Consider the following 17,245-nt stretch of genomic DNA (forward strand, 5'->3'; position numbering starts at 1 on the left):
GGGGCGGGGAGACAGGGTAGGGCACGGGAGCTAGTAAAGGGCCGTTTACAAGTTCTGGGCAGAGACTAGCCGGGTAAGCAGCACGCGGGGATCTGCTGGAGGAACACATGGCAGCGAGAAGCCTCTGTGGGGCAAACCAGGAATTGTGACAAACAAAATGCCCTCTTTCCCAACATATGACTAAGGAGTGTGACCTTTCCAGGAAACAAAGAGGCTGATGATTGTAACACATACAATTCTTCTTTTGCACTGGGTTGCTGTTAAAATCAGTGGAATATCCTATATATAAGTCAGCTATGACTTACACAAACTGGCTGTATGACAGTAAGGGCTAAACAGCTTTGAAGCTTTCAGTTCAGGCTGGGTGAGGAGGGCTAGAGAGAGGGAATGACGCACTGCTGAGCACCCGCCATGTGGTAGGCGCAGTGTGAGGGCATCACCCATGATGGCATCCATTAAGTCTCAGCCCCCTGAGGAGATGAAGATTTACAGCTTCATTGCGCTGATGCAGAAGCTAAGACTCAGGGAGATTAAGTAACCTGCTCACAGTCACGCGTCTGTCAGTGACAAGGCCAGCCTTCAAATGGAGCCCTGCCTGCCTCTCTGGATGAAAAGTTCCCCATATGTCTCAAGTGGCTAGATACACGATAACACATCTCTTTGAAGTGTTCTGTGTGGAATCATTGGCCTTGAGCTTTCTATGATAGGACCACGGTGACCTGCTGATGGATTGCTGACGGACCCTATGAAGTACTGCCTGATTCAACTTCCCTCACGCTGGCTTTAATTTAGGAAGCTCCCGATTCCTGAGGATCAGGAAGTCTTCCCATGTCATAATGTGATAATGCAGTTCGGTCCACGTGCCCCCCCGGCCCCGGGTCAGCACCAGTGAAAGGACCCCACATGCCACTTAGAAAGGACGGGCTTCAATACCTCTTCACTGCAATGGCCAGGTTTTCCATTTCCGTGCTTTGAAGTTTGATCTCACGGATGAAGTTCTTTATAACATGTTCATATGGCTGAATCAGTCTGGGTTCCACAAGATTGATATTTTGATACAAGGTACTAACTTGCTCTTTCCTGGAAAAAAAAAATCTAATTGAACCAAGTGAAAAAAGGCAAATTTTTGGAAGACTTTTAGGAAAGAGACATATAAGTAAAGAACCAAGGAAGAAAAATGAAGCAATAACAGAATGACCTACATGGAGGGAAACAGCTGCTGCAGAGATGCTGTTGCATTATTCTATTTTTTTTTTTTACAATGGAACAGCAATTTTATTGTTTTTCCAGCTTTATTGAGGTATGGCTGACAAATAAAAATTACATACATTTAGGTTGTGCAACGTGACTTTTTAAAGGTGTACAATGTGATGATTTCATATTAGAAGATGGAGGCATGTGAGGGCAGTTGAAAAGCATATGAAGAGATAGGGAAGGATTTTTCATTGTCACTGTTGGGTTTTTTTTCTTTAAAAGAAAGTAAATGGATTTATAGGAAAAAAAGGTATGTAACATAAACCCAATTACTTAATTCTATGTTCCACCAATCCTTAATAAGGATATATTTCAGACTTTATGACCATAAGAGTAGGTATTCCTATTATTTTAGTCAGTTAAAAATTACTTCACATAAACTCATATTAATATTTATGTATTTGTATGTGACAACCCTCATACTCGTTACTTAATAACTTTTATTAAAAGACAAATATTTCACAATCATTTCAAAAGAAAAATTGATAAGACTGGGCAGCTGGCTAACAGTGCTCTTGACGCAAGTTTAGGAAGTGATGCACTAAGTGGATCTAGTTTGAACTATGAATGTTGTGCCTGTAGAACTCAACTGCCATCAATGCATGCTCTCACCGTGTGGGATGTAATAACCTCATGACTCTCCCACCACTTCCAAAGCTTTTCTTGATTGATAGGCATATTGTCCTCTTTGGACAGCTTACTCGTATTCCATCAGAGCCCGTGAAATCCGACCTTCCTTCTGTTGACCCTAGTGGACAGCCATGCTTGTTAATGGTTAACACAAGCTGTGACTGTACTGTAACAGGAACAGCACTTTTTTAAAACAAGGAACGTTTATGTCAGTTGAAAGAAGAAATGCCAGGAATTTAAATAACAGGCTCTTATTTGGGCCTAAGATGATAATTTACCATCGTATTGGCATTACAGAGTTCTACCAATTCTCAAGTCTAGAACTGTTTGGGATAGCCAACAATCAAAGGAATGCTAACCACTTTCGCACAGTGCATTACTTAAAAATCATCTCCAGTGCTTGGATAATTCTTACATTCAGTGATCTATTGCTATGATTTTATAGTTACTCCCAGATGGTGCAAAAAGTCTTTCTGGGGCTGGCCGAGTGGCTCAGTTGGTTAAGAGTTGGCTTGGGAGCGTGAGCTCTGAGCAACAGGGCTGCCGGTTCAGTTCCCACATGGGCCAGTGCCGCTGTGCCCTCTACAGCTAAGATTGTGAACAACAGCTCGACCTGGAGCTAGGATGCCGTGAGTGGCAGGCAACGGCATAGGCTGCATGCAGCCCCTGCTGCAGTGGGCTGCTGTAAGCTACCATGAGTGGCCAGCAGCCAGTGTGAGTGGCCGGCAGCCAGTGAGAGCTCCCATGAGCTACTGTGAGCCGCCATGAGCGGCCATCCAATGGCTAGCAACTGACTGCCTCAGCCGGGAAGAGCGCAATGATCATAATACCAATGTGGGCCAGTGAAGTGGTGTCCTCCACAACTAGACTGAAGGACAGCAACTTGTTTGTTCCCCTTCCCTGATTCCCCAACGCTGCTCCCCTCCCCCAATTCCCCAATAAAATATTTTAAAAGTCCTGATTCTCGCCCCTGATATAGACTGCTCTTCTCCAGGTGTTTATCTCGGTCTGGTAAAACTTTGAAGCAGGTCATTGCAGGACCCAGAACATCTGAGAGCATTTCAAAGCCATCTATGGTGCCTAATGACACCAGAGTGACAGCCAGAGGAGACCACTCAGAAATCCTTAGCACAAAACCCACACTCATCCACTGGATCACAACCCTGGGCTCCTGCCCTGTTACTCTGTTGAAGGCAGCCTGTTCCAATGCTGTGAGGGCACAAGAAAGACTGCAATAATCTCACTCCTCAATAATTAACAGGCTGTGCATACAACCGTCTCCCAACTGGGAGAGATAACACAGCTAAACACAATAAGATTTATGATTATAATAAAAATAGTTCTATTTAGAGAGTGCTCACTGTGCACTAGGTATTATGCTAAGCAACGTATTTGCACAATATCTTGAATACTTACAACAACCGTATAAAGTACTTTCACAAACCCATTTTGCAGATCAGACAGAGCTAAGTGCTTGTTATGGGCTGAATCATATCCTCCCAAAATTCATATGCTGAAGTCCTAACCCCAGTATCTCAGAATGTGACTGTATTTAGAGAGGTCATTAGAAAGGGCCCTGATCCAATATGACTAGTGTCCTTATAAGAAGAGGAAATTCAAACACAGACATGCACAGAAGAAAAACCATGTGAAGACACAAGGAAAAGGCAGCCATCTACAAGCCTAGGAGAGAGGCCTCAGGAGAAACCAACCCAACCAAAACCTTGATCTCAAATTTTAAGCCTCTAGAATTGTGAGAAAATAAATTTCTGTTGTTTAAGCCACCCAGTCTGGTATTTATTACCAGAAATACCTAGGCAACCATAGCAAACAATGAAAGTGCCCAAGGTTACATAGTGATTGGGTGACAGAGTTGGGATCCAAACTCAGTCTGATGCTGGAGACCACATGATCAACCATTACATTATATTGCTTCACAGTTGTGTTAAATATCTAAACCGTGGCAGAAGAAATGGGATTAAAAATAAATCCGTAGAACTATGAAGCATTGCAAAATGTGAGGTATATATTAACCCAGAAGCTTATTTAAGCATGGCACCAAGGTGTGTCCATGTAGCTATAAAAACCCCAGGTTTGCTCTTATAAGAGCAAACTATTCAATCTGTGCATAGGCCAATTGTGATTCAAAAGAGCTGCTCAAGTGAAATATTACGAACACACTTGCAGCAGCAAGTCACTTTATTTGATGATGTAAGGCACACAGAACTACCATCATCTCTCCCCTCTGAGCTGAGTACAAATACTAGTTGTAATAGTGAGCCGTATTTATTAAAGAGCAGTAAAATAAAATCTCTGCTCTTAGAGTGTCCCATGTAATTTCGTTCACAACAGGGTCATTAACTTCTTTGCCTTTTGTCATTTACTAACCACCAGCAGGATACAAAGCATAAAAACCTTCTCATTGACAGGAACCTGCCTGCCATGAATGACCACGAAGGGTACTGCCCTTGAGAGCTCTTGTTTACTGGCCAACTGCCCAGCAATAAAATGTTCAGAAGTAGATATCCAGTTGATTCCCTGATTTCCTGCAAATTTCTAAAATAAGAAAGAAACATAATGATTCTAACTTCTCTTGGTTCCTTTGCTGGTCCTGGCATTATGCAGAATGTCAGAAATAGTTTACAGTGATGTTTCCAAACAGATTAACTATAGACAATGTGCACCACTAGCAGATAATATGTACATGCTGTGCCAGAGACTACCTGGATACTCATCTGTCTTGCTTCTTATTACAGGGCACATGGGGAAAATTGACTTCCCAGAACTCCCAGCAGGTAGGCTGGAGCCATGTGACTAGTTTTGGCCAATGGAATGAGAGCAGAAAGGGTGCATTTGCCACTTCCATGATTGGTCCTTAAAATCCTTTGTAAGAGCCTCAGCTCATATTCATTCTCTTTCATTCATTCATTTTCTCTCCCTCTCCCTCTCTCCCCATCTTTCCTTTGTCTCTCTCTCTCCTCTCCTTCTCTGCCTCCCTTTCTCTCTTCCTCAACTTCAGAGCTGAAGTAAAGAGCTCCAGTATGGGAAAGCCAAGAGCTGGCATGTGCTTGGGTGCCTGACTCACCACACTGAGGGAAACTGCTGGGGAGGGCTGCCTGGCCACATCCATCTGCCCGATACATGAGAAGAAAATAGTTTGTACTTTGTAAAGCCACTGAGGCTTGGAAGTTCTGTTACAGTCAGCTTGAGCTTAGAGAGTCGGCATTTGTTTTTTTATCATCCTCTTCCAGATTAAATTACTTCCTTGAGAGCTTCATAAGTAATGAGATTTCTCTGACCAGGTTAAGTCTTTCCCATCCCTACCCACTCTAGGAAACAAAAGGCTATTCTGAAACATTCATATACTAAAGCAGACATTTATTAAGCACCTTACATATATAGTCCTGGCAGTGATTTGGTATTTACATGTATTAATTACTTAATCCTCATGACAACCCTATGAAGAAGTTGTCACTAGATCCTGTTTACCATGGAGGAAACTGTGGCAGAGAGGGATAAGTATCATCAGGTAGCAGAGCCAGGATGCCAGCTCAGCCCACCCGGCTCCGGAGCCCAGCTCTCCAGGCAAGAACTAGCTCTTCAGGTCAAAAGTAAGTGCTTAGCTGGTTTTTAGGTGTGACAAGTGCACGGCTCCATTTAAGAAAGTTTGATGTGAGCCGGCTGAGTGGCTCAGTTGGGTAAGAGCTTGCTCAAGAGTGCGAGCTCTCATCAACAGGGTCGCCGGCTCGATTCCCAAATGGGACAGTGAGCTGCGCCTGAGCTGAGCTGCCACTGAGCTGCTAACAGGTGACAGGATGGCTCAGCTGGTGATAACACGTGCTCCTAACGACAAAGTTGCCTGTTCAAGATGGTGGGCTATGCCCACCCACAACTAAGACTGAACTCGGCACCTTAAGCTGAGCTGCCACCCAGATGGCTCAGTGGATAGAGCGCGCACTCTTAACAATGAGGGTGCTGGTTCAACTCTCGCATGAGATGGTTACTACGCCCACCTGCAACTAATTGAACACAGCACCTTGAGTTGAGCAGCGCGACTGGACTTGGAGCTGAGCTTACTGTGCCCTCCACAACTAAGATTGAAGGACAGACAACTTGTCTGTTCCCCTTCCCCAATTCCCCAACATTGTTCCCCTCCCCCAATTCCCTAATAAAATCTTTAAAAAAAAAAAGTTTGATGTACCAAGATTTTTTTAAAAAATTACTTTGGCAGAGGATATGAATTATTGCTACAAAACCTGTGCACATAACAAAGGGACTCATTTAAAGACTGAAGGCACACCTAAGATTAAAATGAGATAATCTTATGAAACTCAGTTTACCTAAAGCTACTTAGGGAAAGCGCTACTATAGTCATGGCGAGGCACACCCCTGCCCCTGCCCCACCCCATCTGCCTGTGTGCTTCATTTCGTCTGTATCTGTGGAACTAGAGAACCATGTGGATTATGCGACAAACTGCAGCATAAGGCACTGGGCAATTTTCACACCTGGTGGAGAAAAACAAAACAAAAACAAAAAATACTTCATCATAGCAAGAGATAATACCTGGTCCCTCAATGTAAGATTAAATGTTGTGCCCTAGATAGGCAACTAAACACCTGTAGATTCTGTAGCTCAGCAGACTTGATGCCAGGACAATCTTTTGTCCCACTCCTGAGAGTGGGATAGGCACTGCCTTCCCCTGTGTCCTCGCTCCTCACGTCAGAGGTTAAACAAGCAGAGACTGCACCATGCTGCACACACAGCTCTGTTTTATTCTGGGACTGACTCAGTGTGGCACATGAGAGTGCTGAGAAGGGTGCCCGGCAGTGACAAAGCTTGAGGCACTTTTAATTTAAGTTCAGGGCCTCATCTAAGGCAATTACAACTGGATTCACAAATACCGTGTACACCTGTTTACAGGTATACCTGGCAAATACCAGGTCAAGATTAAGAGTCAAGTCATATGTTAGTTGGCCAAGACAAAAAACATTCTCTGCTTCTGTGCAGAGAGAGAGAGACACTAACACTAAAAATAATCTAATTCATGTCTGAAGAAAAGAGATAAAATAAAACACATTCAGAGAAAAATACACCATGCATTACCAACCAATTTTACATGTGTAAATTCTGAGCCTATTCATCATCTCCTTGTTTGATAAATTACAAGATGATTTTTATGAAAGACTGCGGTAATGGCTAATTACTGATTTTTAAAAAAAAACACACCTTAAAAATTTAAACTGATCCCTAAAAAATAAGCATTTTAAGTTGCAAATAGTGCCATTGAGCTGAAAAGGATATTATATGAACTTAAAAGAAACATGGGTATACTTAAGATGTAAAGATTTTAAAAAGTCCCACATTTTCGTAAGACTGACATTTTACTTAGAAGAACATATCTATTGGTAATGTATTGGGTTGTCGGGAAAGTCGTGACGCATTTTTGCAACAAAAAACATAGAAAAAATACGTCATGACTTTTCCGACATCCCAACAGTAAGGCCGGTATTTAGAAAGCCTGAACATCTCTGGTCTGGGAAAGAGTCAAGAGCAGACAACACTGCTCAGCGATAAGGAAAACGGTGACCCTGTAAGGTTGTTAGGAAAATTGCCCCTTAGATTCCAAGTCTTGCCACTTTAAGCATTAAAACAGGGGGTTAACCTATTTATTCAAAACATAAGTTATATAGATCTAAAACCCAAAACAGTTTTCTGAGAACAAAAGCAAACAGCACGAAATGCCAATGTCTACATCATCCTACACTAGGGTCTGCCATAAGAAAACTGACACTATGACCCTAACATCTGAGCACGTGAAGTTAAACATCCAAGCCATCCAAGGGGCGCCATGTTAGATCCTGGAAATAAAACTAAACTAAGCTCCTTTCCTCATAAGGCTCACCATGAAGATTATATACAAGATGCTCCGACAGCACAGAGAAGGTGAGCATGGATGTTTCCATGTCAGTTGGGCAGAAAACAGGAAGCGGGAGAGCGGTGACCTGTCCCAGGCACCAATAATCGTAGGCTGAGGGCTTTGGGGGCGCGGGAGGAGCCAGCAGTTCCCGTAACCCAAAGAAGCTGACGAAGCAGCAACAGACGTGGAAATGGTTGGAAAAGTTAACAGGAGTCAAATGACGGCACAGGCCCACAGGCATCGTATCGTCAAGACAGCGGAGAGGGCAGTTATTTGAGAGGGCAGGAAGTCACTAGGAAGTTTAAAGAAAGAGATGGCACGATCAGGTGGCATTGTAACTATCCCCATCTTCACACAGTGATGGCCATAATTATAACAATGTCTCACTGTTGGGGGACACTGATAATGGGGAAACCTGTGCATGCGTGGGCTCAGAGTTTATGTGGGAAATCTCTGTACCTTCCTCTTCATTTTGCTGTGAACCTAAAACTGCTAGAAAAAACAAAGGCTTTTTTTTTTCATCTGATAGTTTATTGCTCTTGGGGGTAAGAATAATGACTATATTCCTACTAAGGTGACACCAGAGGATCTTTCCAGATGCCCTCAACAGACCATACTACCACTTAGTAAGTGAAATGACTTACCTTTTCCCCCATAGAAGTAAAAATTACTGATTTCAAAATGTACTTTTATTCCACAGTACACATACTTCCAGAACAAACCCCAACGAACTGGAAAATAAGGTCAAACAGCCAAATCCATCTATGCTGCTAGAACAGGACAGCATTAGTTCTCTTTCTGAAGTTCAAGTCTTTCCAGGCAGGATATGCCTCTGCACACTACTGCCTTGAGCTGCCTACACAAGACGGAAAGTGATTCCAGTCTGTGTGTCACAGTGGGTCTCGCTCTTCATTAACTTAGTCGCAGCACGCTTATCTGGCTCTGCCTTCTAGAGAAAACAAACAATGGTCTCTTGAACTTGGTCCTGCCACCCCACAGACTGCTGCTGTTCCTCCAAGCATGATCTAGTCCAGGTACTCAACCGCCAGCGCCTCATCCAGGGCCCTCTGCCCAAATACACGTCCTGCAGGTAAAATTCCTTCCAGATTAACATCATCCTGAAAAATACTAAGTACTTACTTGGGTAACACTACCCAAAAGGTTTAAATTGAAAACTCCCCGGAAGATAGGTATGTTAGCTAGATTTATTCAAAGACTAGAAACATTTCAAATTGCAAACTGCTTCCTATTTAAAATCGCTGACATTTAGTTACTGGGAGTTTGCTAATGGAGAGAGGAAGGCAGAAACAGCAAGAGGCACTGTGCTAAAGGTTTGGGGAAGGCACACTCAAAACAGCTGAGGGCTTCCTAAGTCATGAATGACTGGTGGTCAGGATACGTGGAATGGCCTGGCGGAATTCAAATACTTCCTCACCACATCCTGGCTTTGTGACCCAGGGCAAAATTCTTAACCTCCTGAGCTTCAGTTTCCTCCGTCATAATGTGAGTGCAGTAATGGAACCCACCACACAAGGCTGTGAGGATTAACTCCTACTAGAGCATACAAGGCACACTGAGGGTAATCAGTAAATGTCACCCACTGTTCGGATCTGTGCCTCTTCTACCCAAAAGAGTTAGAAACAGGTGGTTCTCTCCTGTCTGCTTCTATTTGTGTGTTGGGAAAGGGCTAGAAGGAAGCACGTCATGTGGTGTGGAAGGCCCATGGACAGAAATGTTGGCTTATGGGTGCCAGTGCAGGTGAACCCGAAACTTGAGAATTGGGTCATGCCTGAGGTCAGTCTGCAAAGCTTATAGTCCAGGAATCAGTAAACCTTTTCTGTAAGGCACCAGGTGGAAATTATTAATGATCTCTGTTGCAACTACTCCACTCTGCCATTGTAGCAGGAAAGCAGACACAGATAATACATAAACAAATGAGCCTGGCTATACTCCTGTAAAGCTATATTCACACAAACAAGCAGAATGCCAAATAGGCCTTACTTTGGTACCTATTAAAGTCTATTAACATAGCTCCTGAGCATAGGAATGGAGATGGGGCAAGTCAGACCTAACCCTTCTATACCCAGGAAAACAGGCCTTATTCACATACATTCTGCCTCTAAGGTCTATATAAATTTTTTTTTCATAGATGATATCACATTATCAATGTGCTATACATGTGAGAATATGTACACGTGAGACTACACACCTCTTTACTTAAGAGTACTTATAATGCACATTCACTCTTGCAATAATTTCCTTTCTATCAACTTACTTTGAGTCAAGTTAATGTAGGCATAATCTAATAACGTTAGTGCAAATAGGTGTATTATTTCTTTTTTCACTAGAAATTTCCTTCTAATTTGGCAAGAAAGATAGGAGTTGGGGAGGAAATAAAGTGGCATATCAGTTTCTAAAATTTCCCTTTAGATGACATCTGTGACCTTCCCAGGTTTGCTGAGAACAATCCCAGCTTATGCGTATTATCGTCCTGCATCACGTTTTAGCATTCATCCAGAAATTTCTTTTTTAATCAAATAGTTCCATTAACATGCTTATTAAACTGTGTACTAACTACACATTAAAGTTATTAACAGTTGCATTAAAATAAGCCAGGGTGAGCTGGTGGGTCTGAACTTTCACTTAGTAATGTGTAGACATCAGAGCAGTGAAAAGACTTCTCATTAGCATGTGGTTAAATCGGAAGACAATCAGTGATTAAACCCACCTCTCCTCCTGACCTTCCATCAATGATAAATCCATCTCTCCTTTCCTGCCGCTTTCTAGACACAATGTAACTAAGACTTTCTTTCAGGAGCCGGAAAAAGAATAGTCACTGATAAAACTAATTAAGCTCCGAAAAGAAAAGCAGGAGACAGGTAACTCCTTCGGGTCTCAGGTAGCAGTAGAGAAAGGCTGAAGGCCGCTGCTTGCTGGCCACCTGGAGAGCCAGCAGTTGTCCTAATACCTGCAATGCTGCCAGGTAGCTGTCTGACTAAATCAGTGGGAACTTGGAAATTACAGGGACAATGTACATGGAATAGGTACAGAAAACAGAAGCTGGACAGTCCTGTCACAGAGCAATAGAGTGAGCAACTGAAATGCTCTTCATATTGTCATTTAACCATTTTTAGTATAAAGTGTGTAACTACTGATGCTTTTATATTTTGCAATAAAAGAAACCCGTTTAGCAGTAATGACCTCAAAAAACAAAGAAGGATTGTGATAAATGTGTCACAACTTGCTCGAAATGTTTAACTGTCACAGCCAAGAGAAGCCTAAGAAGACATGACAACTCAATGTAATGTGGGATCCTGGATGGGGCGCTAGAACAAAAGAAAAGGACTTCAGGGGAAAATTGAGGAAATCTGAATAAAGTACCGACTTCAGTTAATAGTAACCTATCAATATCAGTTCATGAATTCTAACAAATGTGCTATACCAATGCAAGACGTTAATAATGGGAAAAGTGGGCGCATGTTCTACGGGAACTCTCTGCACTAGCTTCACAATTTTTCTGTAAATCTAAAAATATTTAAAAAAATAAGTTTTGTGGGTTTTTTTAATGTTTGTCCACATTTATCCCTCACCATACTGGACTAGAGTAGTATTAACCACATGAAAACCAGAAGACACAAATCTTCTGAAGGAGCATCTGTGTACAGGTCTTTTAAAAGAACTATGTTCAGAGACTCCAGTTTCACTTATGCGGCTGCAGAAGGTTCATTTACACACCACCTGTGAAGCATGGCTTTTCCCTTAAATGACTGTCCTTCTAAATTGATTTTGTGCATTTTTTATTCCAGATTTTCTTGTACAAATGCGAATAGTGAGGTGATAGCTGTTAATGTATCCGTTAACAGAAAAAGAACTTTGCAAAGTTAAGTGAGGCTAATTTTGTATCAGTCTGATCAGGTGCTTCAAAAAGAAAATCAGTTGGGTTAAGTCCAATAACGGTTTGATTTTCTTTTTCCCCATCCACTACATGGAATCAAAGTAAAGCTTTTGGAACGTCATTCTGTTGAAGGTAAACATCAAACTTATTACTGTAAATTCATTGAAAAATAAGACTAAAATATTGTGGTAAAAATTAAAGTTTTACTAACCTAAATCTGTGAAGTAGAAACGCACCTAGAATTGGTGCTGGTGCTTATAATTGTATCCAAATAGGCTCTGATATTCTACCAAATTAAATAGAAGCTGCAGCTGTCAAAATTTCAAATATATTTACACACAGTTACAATATCTTTCTCTCATACTTTCTCTCATTCCAGCCTATCATCGTTCAGGTTTTGGAAATGTTTGAACCCTGAAGAACTACTTAGCCAATCATCGTATGTTTTCTGTAACTAGTCCTCTAAGTTTTTCATTACATTTTGTTCAAAAGCTGTTGGAAAACTTACCAAACAATGAGAACTATAAAAACTACCATCCTCTTTCGAAGATGTTAGCAGTTTGCAATTAATTGAAAACTAAGCCTGAAAACGGGAAGGCACTGAACTAAACAGATTAAATGGTGAGAGCCCAAATGTTGTACAAATTTAATTCCAAAATTCTGTAATTATGATTTGGAATATGGGGAAAATATTTTGATGGGCTTCCTATTTTTACTTGATTAAATTTATATTCTTGTACCAGAATAGAATAAAATTGAAAAGGCCTACAATTTTGAAGCATATAATTAAGGGAAAATATTCAAGTCATAAATGGAGGCAACTTATTTGGCAAATCTCATCTTGTAAAAATTAAGAAACTTGTCAAAGGAAGCACTTTGAAGGGAGGCAAAAACACAGAACTTGTGATAATCATGAGGTAAGATATTTACATATGTCAATATTTACACACGTCAATACTAAAAAAATAGAATTGAGAATATCCTACACTTATCAGAATTTGTGCTAAGCTTATCACAGAATTTGCTCTTGAAGTGCTTGCTTTTCAGCACTTTGTACAGGGAATGTTTTCTTAATTAAAAACATTATGACCTACAGAAAAAAGTCAACAATTTCAAACTTAATAATCATAAAATATAATTCTAAAGATGATTACAAGCAATTTTATGGAGGAAAAAGGGATAAGACCACACTGAAACAAGATGCCTTCTTCAGAAAACTTTTCGAGATAGATGTGAATAAGTAGCTGATTAAAATACTTAAATATTTTCCACTAATTAGTCTAATTAGTCTGCTTATACAATTTTTTAACATTCACATAATTGATACAAAAATCTTTGCATTATTTATGGTGGCCAAGACATGGAAACAACTGAAGTATCTTTTTTTTTTTAATTAAATTTATTGAGGTGACAATGGTTAATAATATTACATAGACTTCAAGTGTACAATTCTGTAATACATCATCTATATATCATATTGTGTGTTCACCACCCAGAGTCGGTTCTCCTTCCATCACCATATATTTGACCCTGAAGTGTTTTTCGATAGATGGATAAAGATGTGGTACATATATACAATGGAATATTACTCGACCGTAAGAAAAGATGAAATACTGCCATTTGCAACAACATGCATAAATCTTGAGATTATCATCTAAGCAAAATAAATTAGAAAAAGTGGAGAACCATATACTTTCAATCATATATGGGATATAAAACTGAAAGCAACAAATGAACAAGACAAACAAACAAGCAAAAACAAATAGACTCAGACATACAGTGATTACCAGAGGGTAAAGCGGAAGGGGGAGAGGTAAAAGAAGGTAAAGGGGGTCAAATATATGGTGATGGAAGAGGATTTGACTTTGGGTGGTGAACACACAATGCAATATATAGATGATGTACTATAGAATCATACACTTGAAACCTATATTATATTAATGTCACCCCAATAAATTTCATTAAAAAATTTTTTTCTTAAATGTATATAAAATGTTTATATATTTTAGATATAACTTTCTTTTTGAAAATTTTTTAATAGAACTAAGTAGATCCTTGAACAACATGGATTTGAACTGTGTGGGTCTACTTATAGGCAGATTTTTTCCAATAAATACCTGTACTGTTTTTTATCCATGGTTGGGAGTCTATGAATATGAAAGGTCAACTGTATGCATTGCTCTACACCATTTTAAATAGGTGACTTGAGCATCCTCAGATTTTGGTATCTATGGGGTGGGGGGGGGTCCTGGAACCAATCCCCTGCAGATACCAAGGGACAACTTAAGTTTTGGGCGAGTCAAAAGTTATATGTGGATTTTCAACTGCGTGGAAGTTGGTGCCCCTAACCCCCTCATTGTTCAAGGGTCAACTGTATTTCATAGGACTATGAATATAATAAAAGCAATGTGTCAGACAATAAAATAATATTTCAACACAATTAGATATTTTAAGTATGTATATTAGTTCTTCTCATTTATTCACAAGAAAATTCTGGTTTGGAAAATCAATTCTGTATCCTACTTTCCTATCTCATTTCCTTCACCCTTCTCATCATCTAGGCACTTGAAACTCACTGTCCTCAAATATTTTGCACAATGCTTGACACACGATACATAAAATTTCAACAAAGGAAACAAGTTTCAGGTCAAACATGATTTCTTGGTCCATTTCACATTATTCCATCCTATAACTATTGTTTTTCCACTTTTGAGACTGAAAAGGGCTCCCTCCCTAGTCAAAATATATTTTAATATTAGTCTCTGATCAAAATCAAAACCTTTTGTTATTTCCTATCTAGAAATCAAATTCTGCACATCAGTCCAGGCTCTCCCAAGAGTCACCTCCTCCATGAAACCTGCCCTGATTACTCCAACCACAAGAAATTCCTCCCCTTCAGGTCCTCTGCCATACTTTATCTGAAGCTCTACATACTTAGTTTTCTGTGGCTGTTTACCTCTCCAGGTGCCCTGTCAGCTTCCATATCCCTTGCAGCACCCAGGGATCAGACCTGAAACAGACCCTGCATTAATGAATGAATGAGGCCAGAGCCTGAGGAAGGTGGAGTCAATGGGCAGAAAAGTGGAGGAGGCAGAGTTTGGTAGTGGATCTGAGGCAGGCTAAGGACCGACTCAGAGAGTAAAGAAGACAGGAATGCAAAGGGGGCAGATGGACCTTGCCAGGCACAAGGTCAGGGAAGAGAAAAACAATGGGAAATCTGATTGCCAAGGTAAAAAGCACCAATCCTCTTCCAAACACAGTGAGAAAAAGGAGGAGATTCTAGAAAGTACGCCAGATTGCATCTGAACTCTACAGGCAAGAGCCAACACTACTCTTCAACTGGCTGGCTACCCTCTCCTTCATTTTTCCCTTTTTTATTTTTACATTGTCTCCAACAGAGGAGCTGCCCAATATTTTCTATATAACCTACACTTGGAAAGCTGCAAAGAGCCAAAAATTTTCAACTCAAGAAACTGTCCTGCTGCGATTTATAACTAATATTTCTGATATGCAGAGGCCCCTCTGTTCCTTTCCACCTCAGATTTCTGCTTTTGTGGGTTGAAGTTTCTGAATGGCTAAATCAATTGTTGTGAATCCTGAATATATTTCTTCAATAATAAACAAGGGTGCATTTTTAACAAAAGAATATGTATGTTTAAGTTTATAAATATTATAATACATATATGACTGAAAAACACAAATTAAATCACATATTTTATGGAAGTCAACACAGATGTAAAATATTGCATTACATATTGGGTTGCCAGAAAAGTCATGACACATGTTTGCAACAGATGGCACTAGTTCATTTTTTGGAAGTACTAGAGTCATTCACCTCTATGTTATTGCTATGTCATTTGACAGCTGACAGTTGTAGCTTCATTCTAAAAAAACAATTGAGCGATTTGGTTGAGTTTTGGAGATTTTACAAGTTGAAGATGGAAGAACAAACTGTGCATTTTTGCCATATTTTACTGTTTTACTTCCATAAAGGAAAGAACGTGCGTCAAGCTTGTGAAAAGTTGCATAAAGTTTATGGTGACAATGCTCTACAAGAACGTCAGTGCCAACGATGGTTCATGAAATTCTGTGCTGTGATTTTGATCTCAATGACGCTCCTCGGTCAGGGAGGCCCAGTGAGGTTGATGATGACAAAATAAAGGCATTGATGGAGTCAAACCCATGTTACACAACACAAGAGATTGCAGAAACATAGAACATCCATCATTCAAGCATTCACGACCACCTGAAGAAGCTGGGATACGTAAGCAAGCTTGGTATTTGGGTTCTGCATGAACTCAAAGAAGTTCATTTGACTGCGCATATAAACATCTGCAATATGCTCATTAAATGTGAGGAAAACGATCCTTTTTTGAAGCGACTGATAACTGGTATTGAAAAGTGGATTGTTTACAACAATGTGGTATGCAAATGGCCTTAGTCATGACATGATGGTTCACCTCAAATGACATCGAAAGCAGACATTCATCAGAGGAAGGTTATGCTCTCAATGTGGTGGGATTTTAAAGGTGTCATGTTTTTTGAGCTCCTATCAAGGAACCAAACAATCAATTCCAATGTGTACTGTCAGCAATTGGACAGTTTGAATGAATCCATCATCCAGAAACATCCAGAGCTCGTTAATGGTAAAGGAGTTGTGTTCCATCACGGCAACGCAAGACCACACACAAGTTTGATCACCCGTCAAAAATTATTGGAGCTTGGATGGGATGTGTTGCCACACCCACCATACTCGTCTGACCTTGTGCTGTCAGACTTCCACTTGTTTTGCTTTCTTCAAAACTCCTTGCATGGTATAATGTTCAATTCAAATGAGGCTATAAATCAGCACCTAGTTCAGTTTTTCACCGATAAAGACAGGTCCCTTCTATGAAAGGAATTATGAAGCTCACTGAAAGATGGCAAAAGGTTATCGAACAAAATGGGCAGTATATCATTGATTGATCTTTGTTCTTTATATGAATAAATTACCTTTCAAAAACATAGACAAAATACATCATGACTTTTCCAACAACCCAATAAATAACTTACCACCAGCTTCTATTAAACATAAGGATTTGCTTCTCTTTCGAAAACCTCCAAATGACTTCTTAATATACTACAGAGTCATGGTCATGAGTACCAGTAAAGAGTACATTTTCTCTCCTAAAATTAGTATATTCAGGGATACAAGAGCATTCTACTTGTTCACTCAGCAGCAAATGTATTTCTGAAATTTGTATTTAATATGTTGAACGCCTACCACTAATTATTGAATGACTGGCATTTAACTCTAAATTATTATTATTGTGGAAGGATAACTGTTTGGTGCCTAACTTATAGTCTAATTTTCTTCAACAGTTAAATATTGATCTTATGCCTTAGTATAGATGATACTGGCAAGAAAATTTGTTGGAGATTGTACACAACCTTCTCTGGCCTTCTCAAAAGCTCTTTCAAAGGTTACAAGAGTTATTCTGAAAGATCAAGTAATAAAATAAGAATTTCTTTTCAGTGACAACATCTTTGAAATATCTTAAAACTATTT

General features: G+C 40.1%; 1 protein-coding gene across 1 annotated transcript in view; it reads right to left on the reverse strand.

Annotated features, from left to right (window-relative positions):
- The window catches only part of RASEF (RAS and EF-hand domain containing), a 96,782-nt gene that overhangs the window by 65,339 nt on the left and 14,198 nt on the right, over positions 1-17,245 (reverse strand). The window contains exon 2 of the mRNA XM_019628276.1: positions 934-1,080. Coding sequence (XP_019483821.1) covers positions 934-1,080 — 147 coding nt within the window. The remainder of the gene's footprint in view (positions 1-933; positions 1,081-17,245) is intronic.

Source organism: Hipposideros armiger, unplaced genomic scaffold, assembly GCF_001890085.2.
Source record: "Hipposideros armiger isolate ML-2016 unplaced genomic scaffold, ASM189008v1 scaffold_777, whole genome shotgun sequence".
Taxonomy (NCBI): domain Eukaryota; kingdom Metazoa; phylum Chordata; class Mammalia; order Chiroptera; family Hipposideridae; genus Hipposideros; species Hipposideros armiger.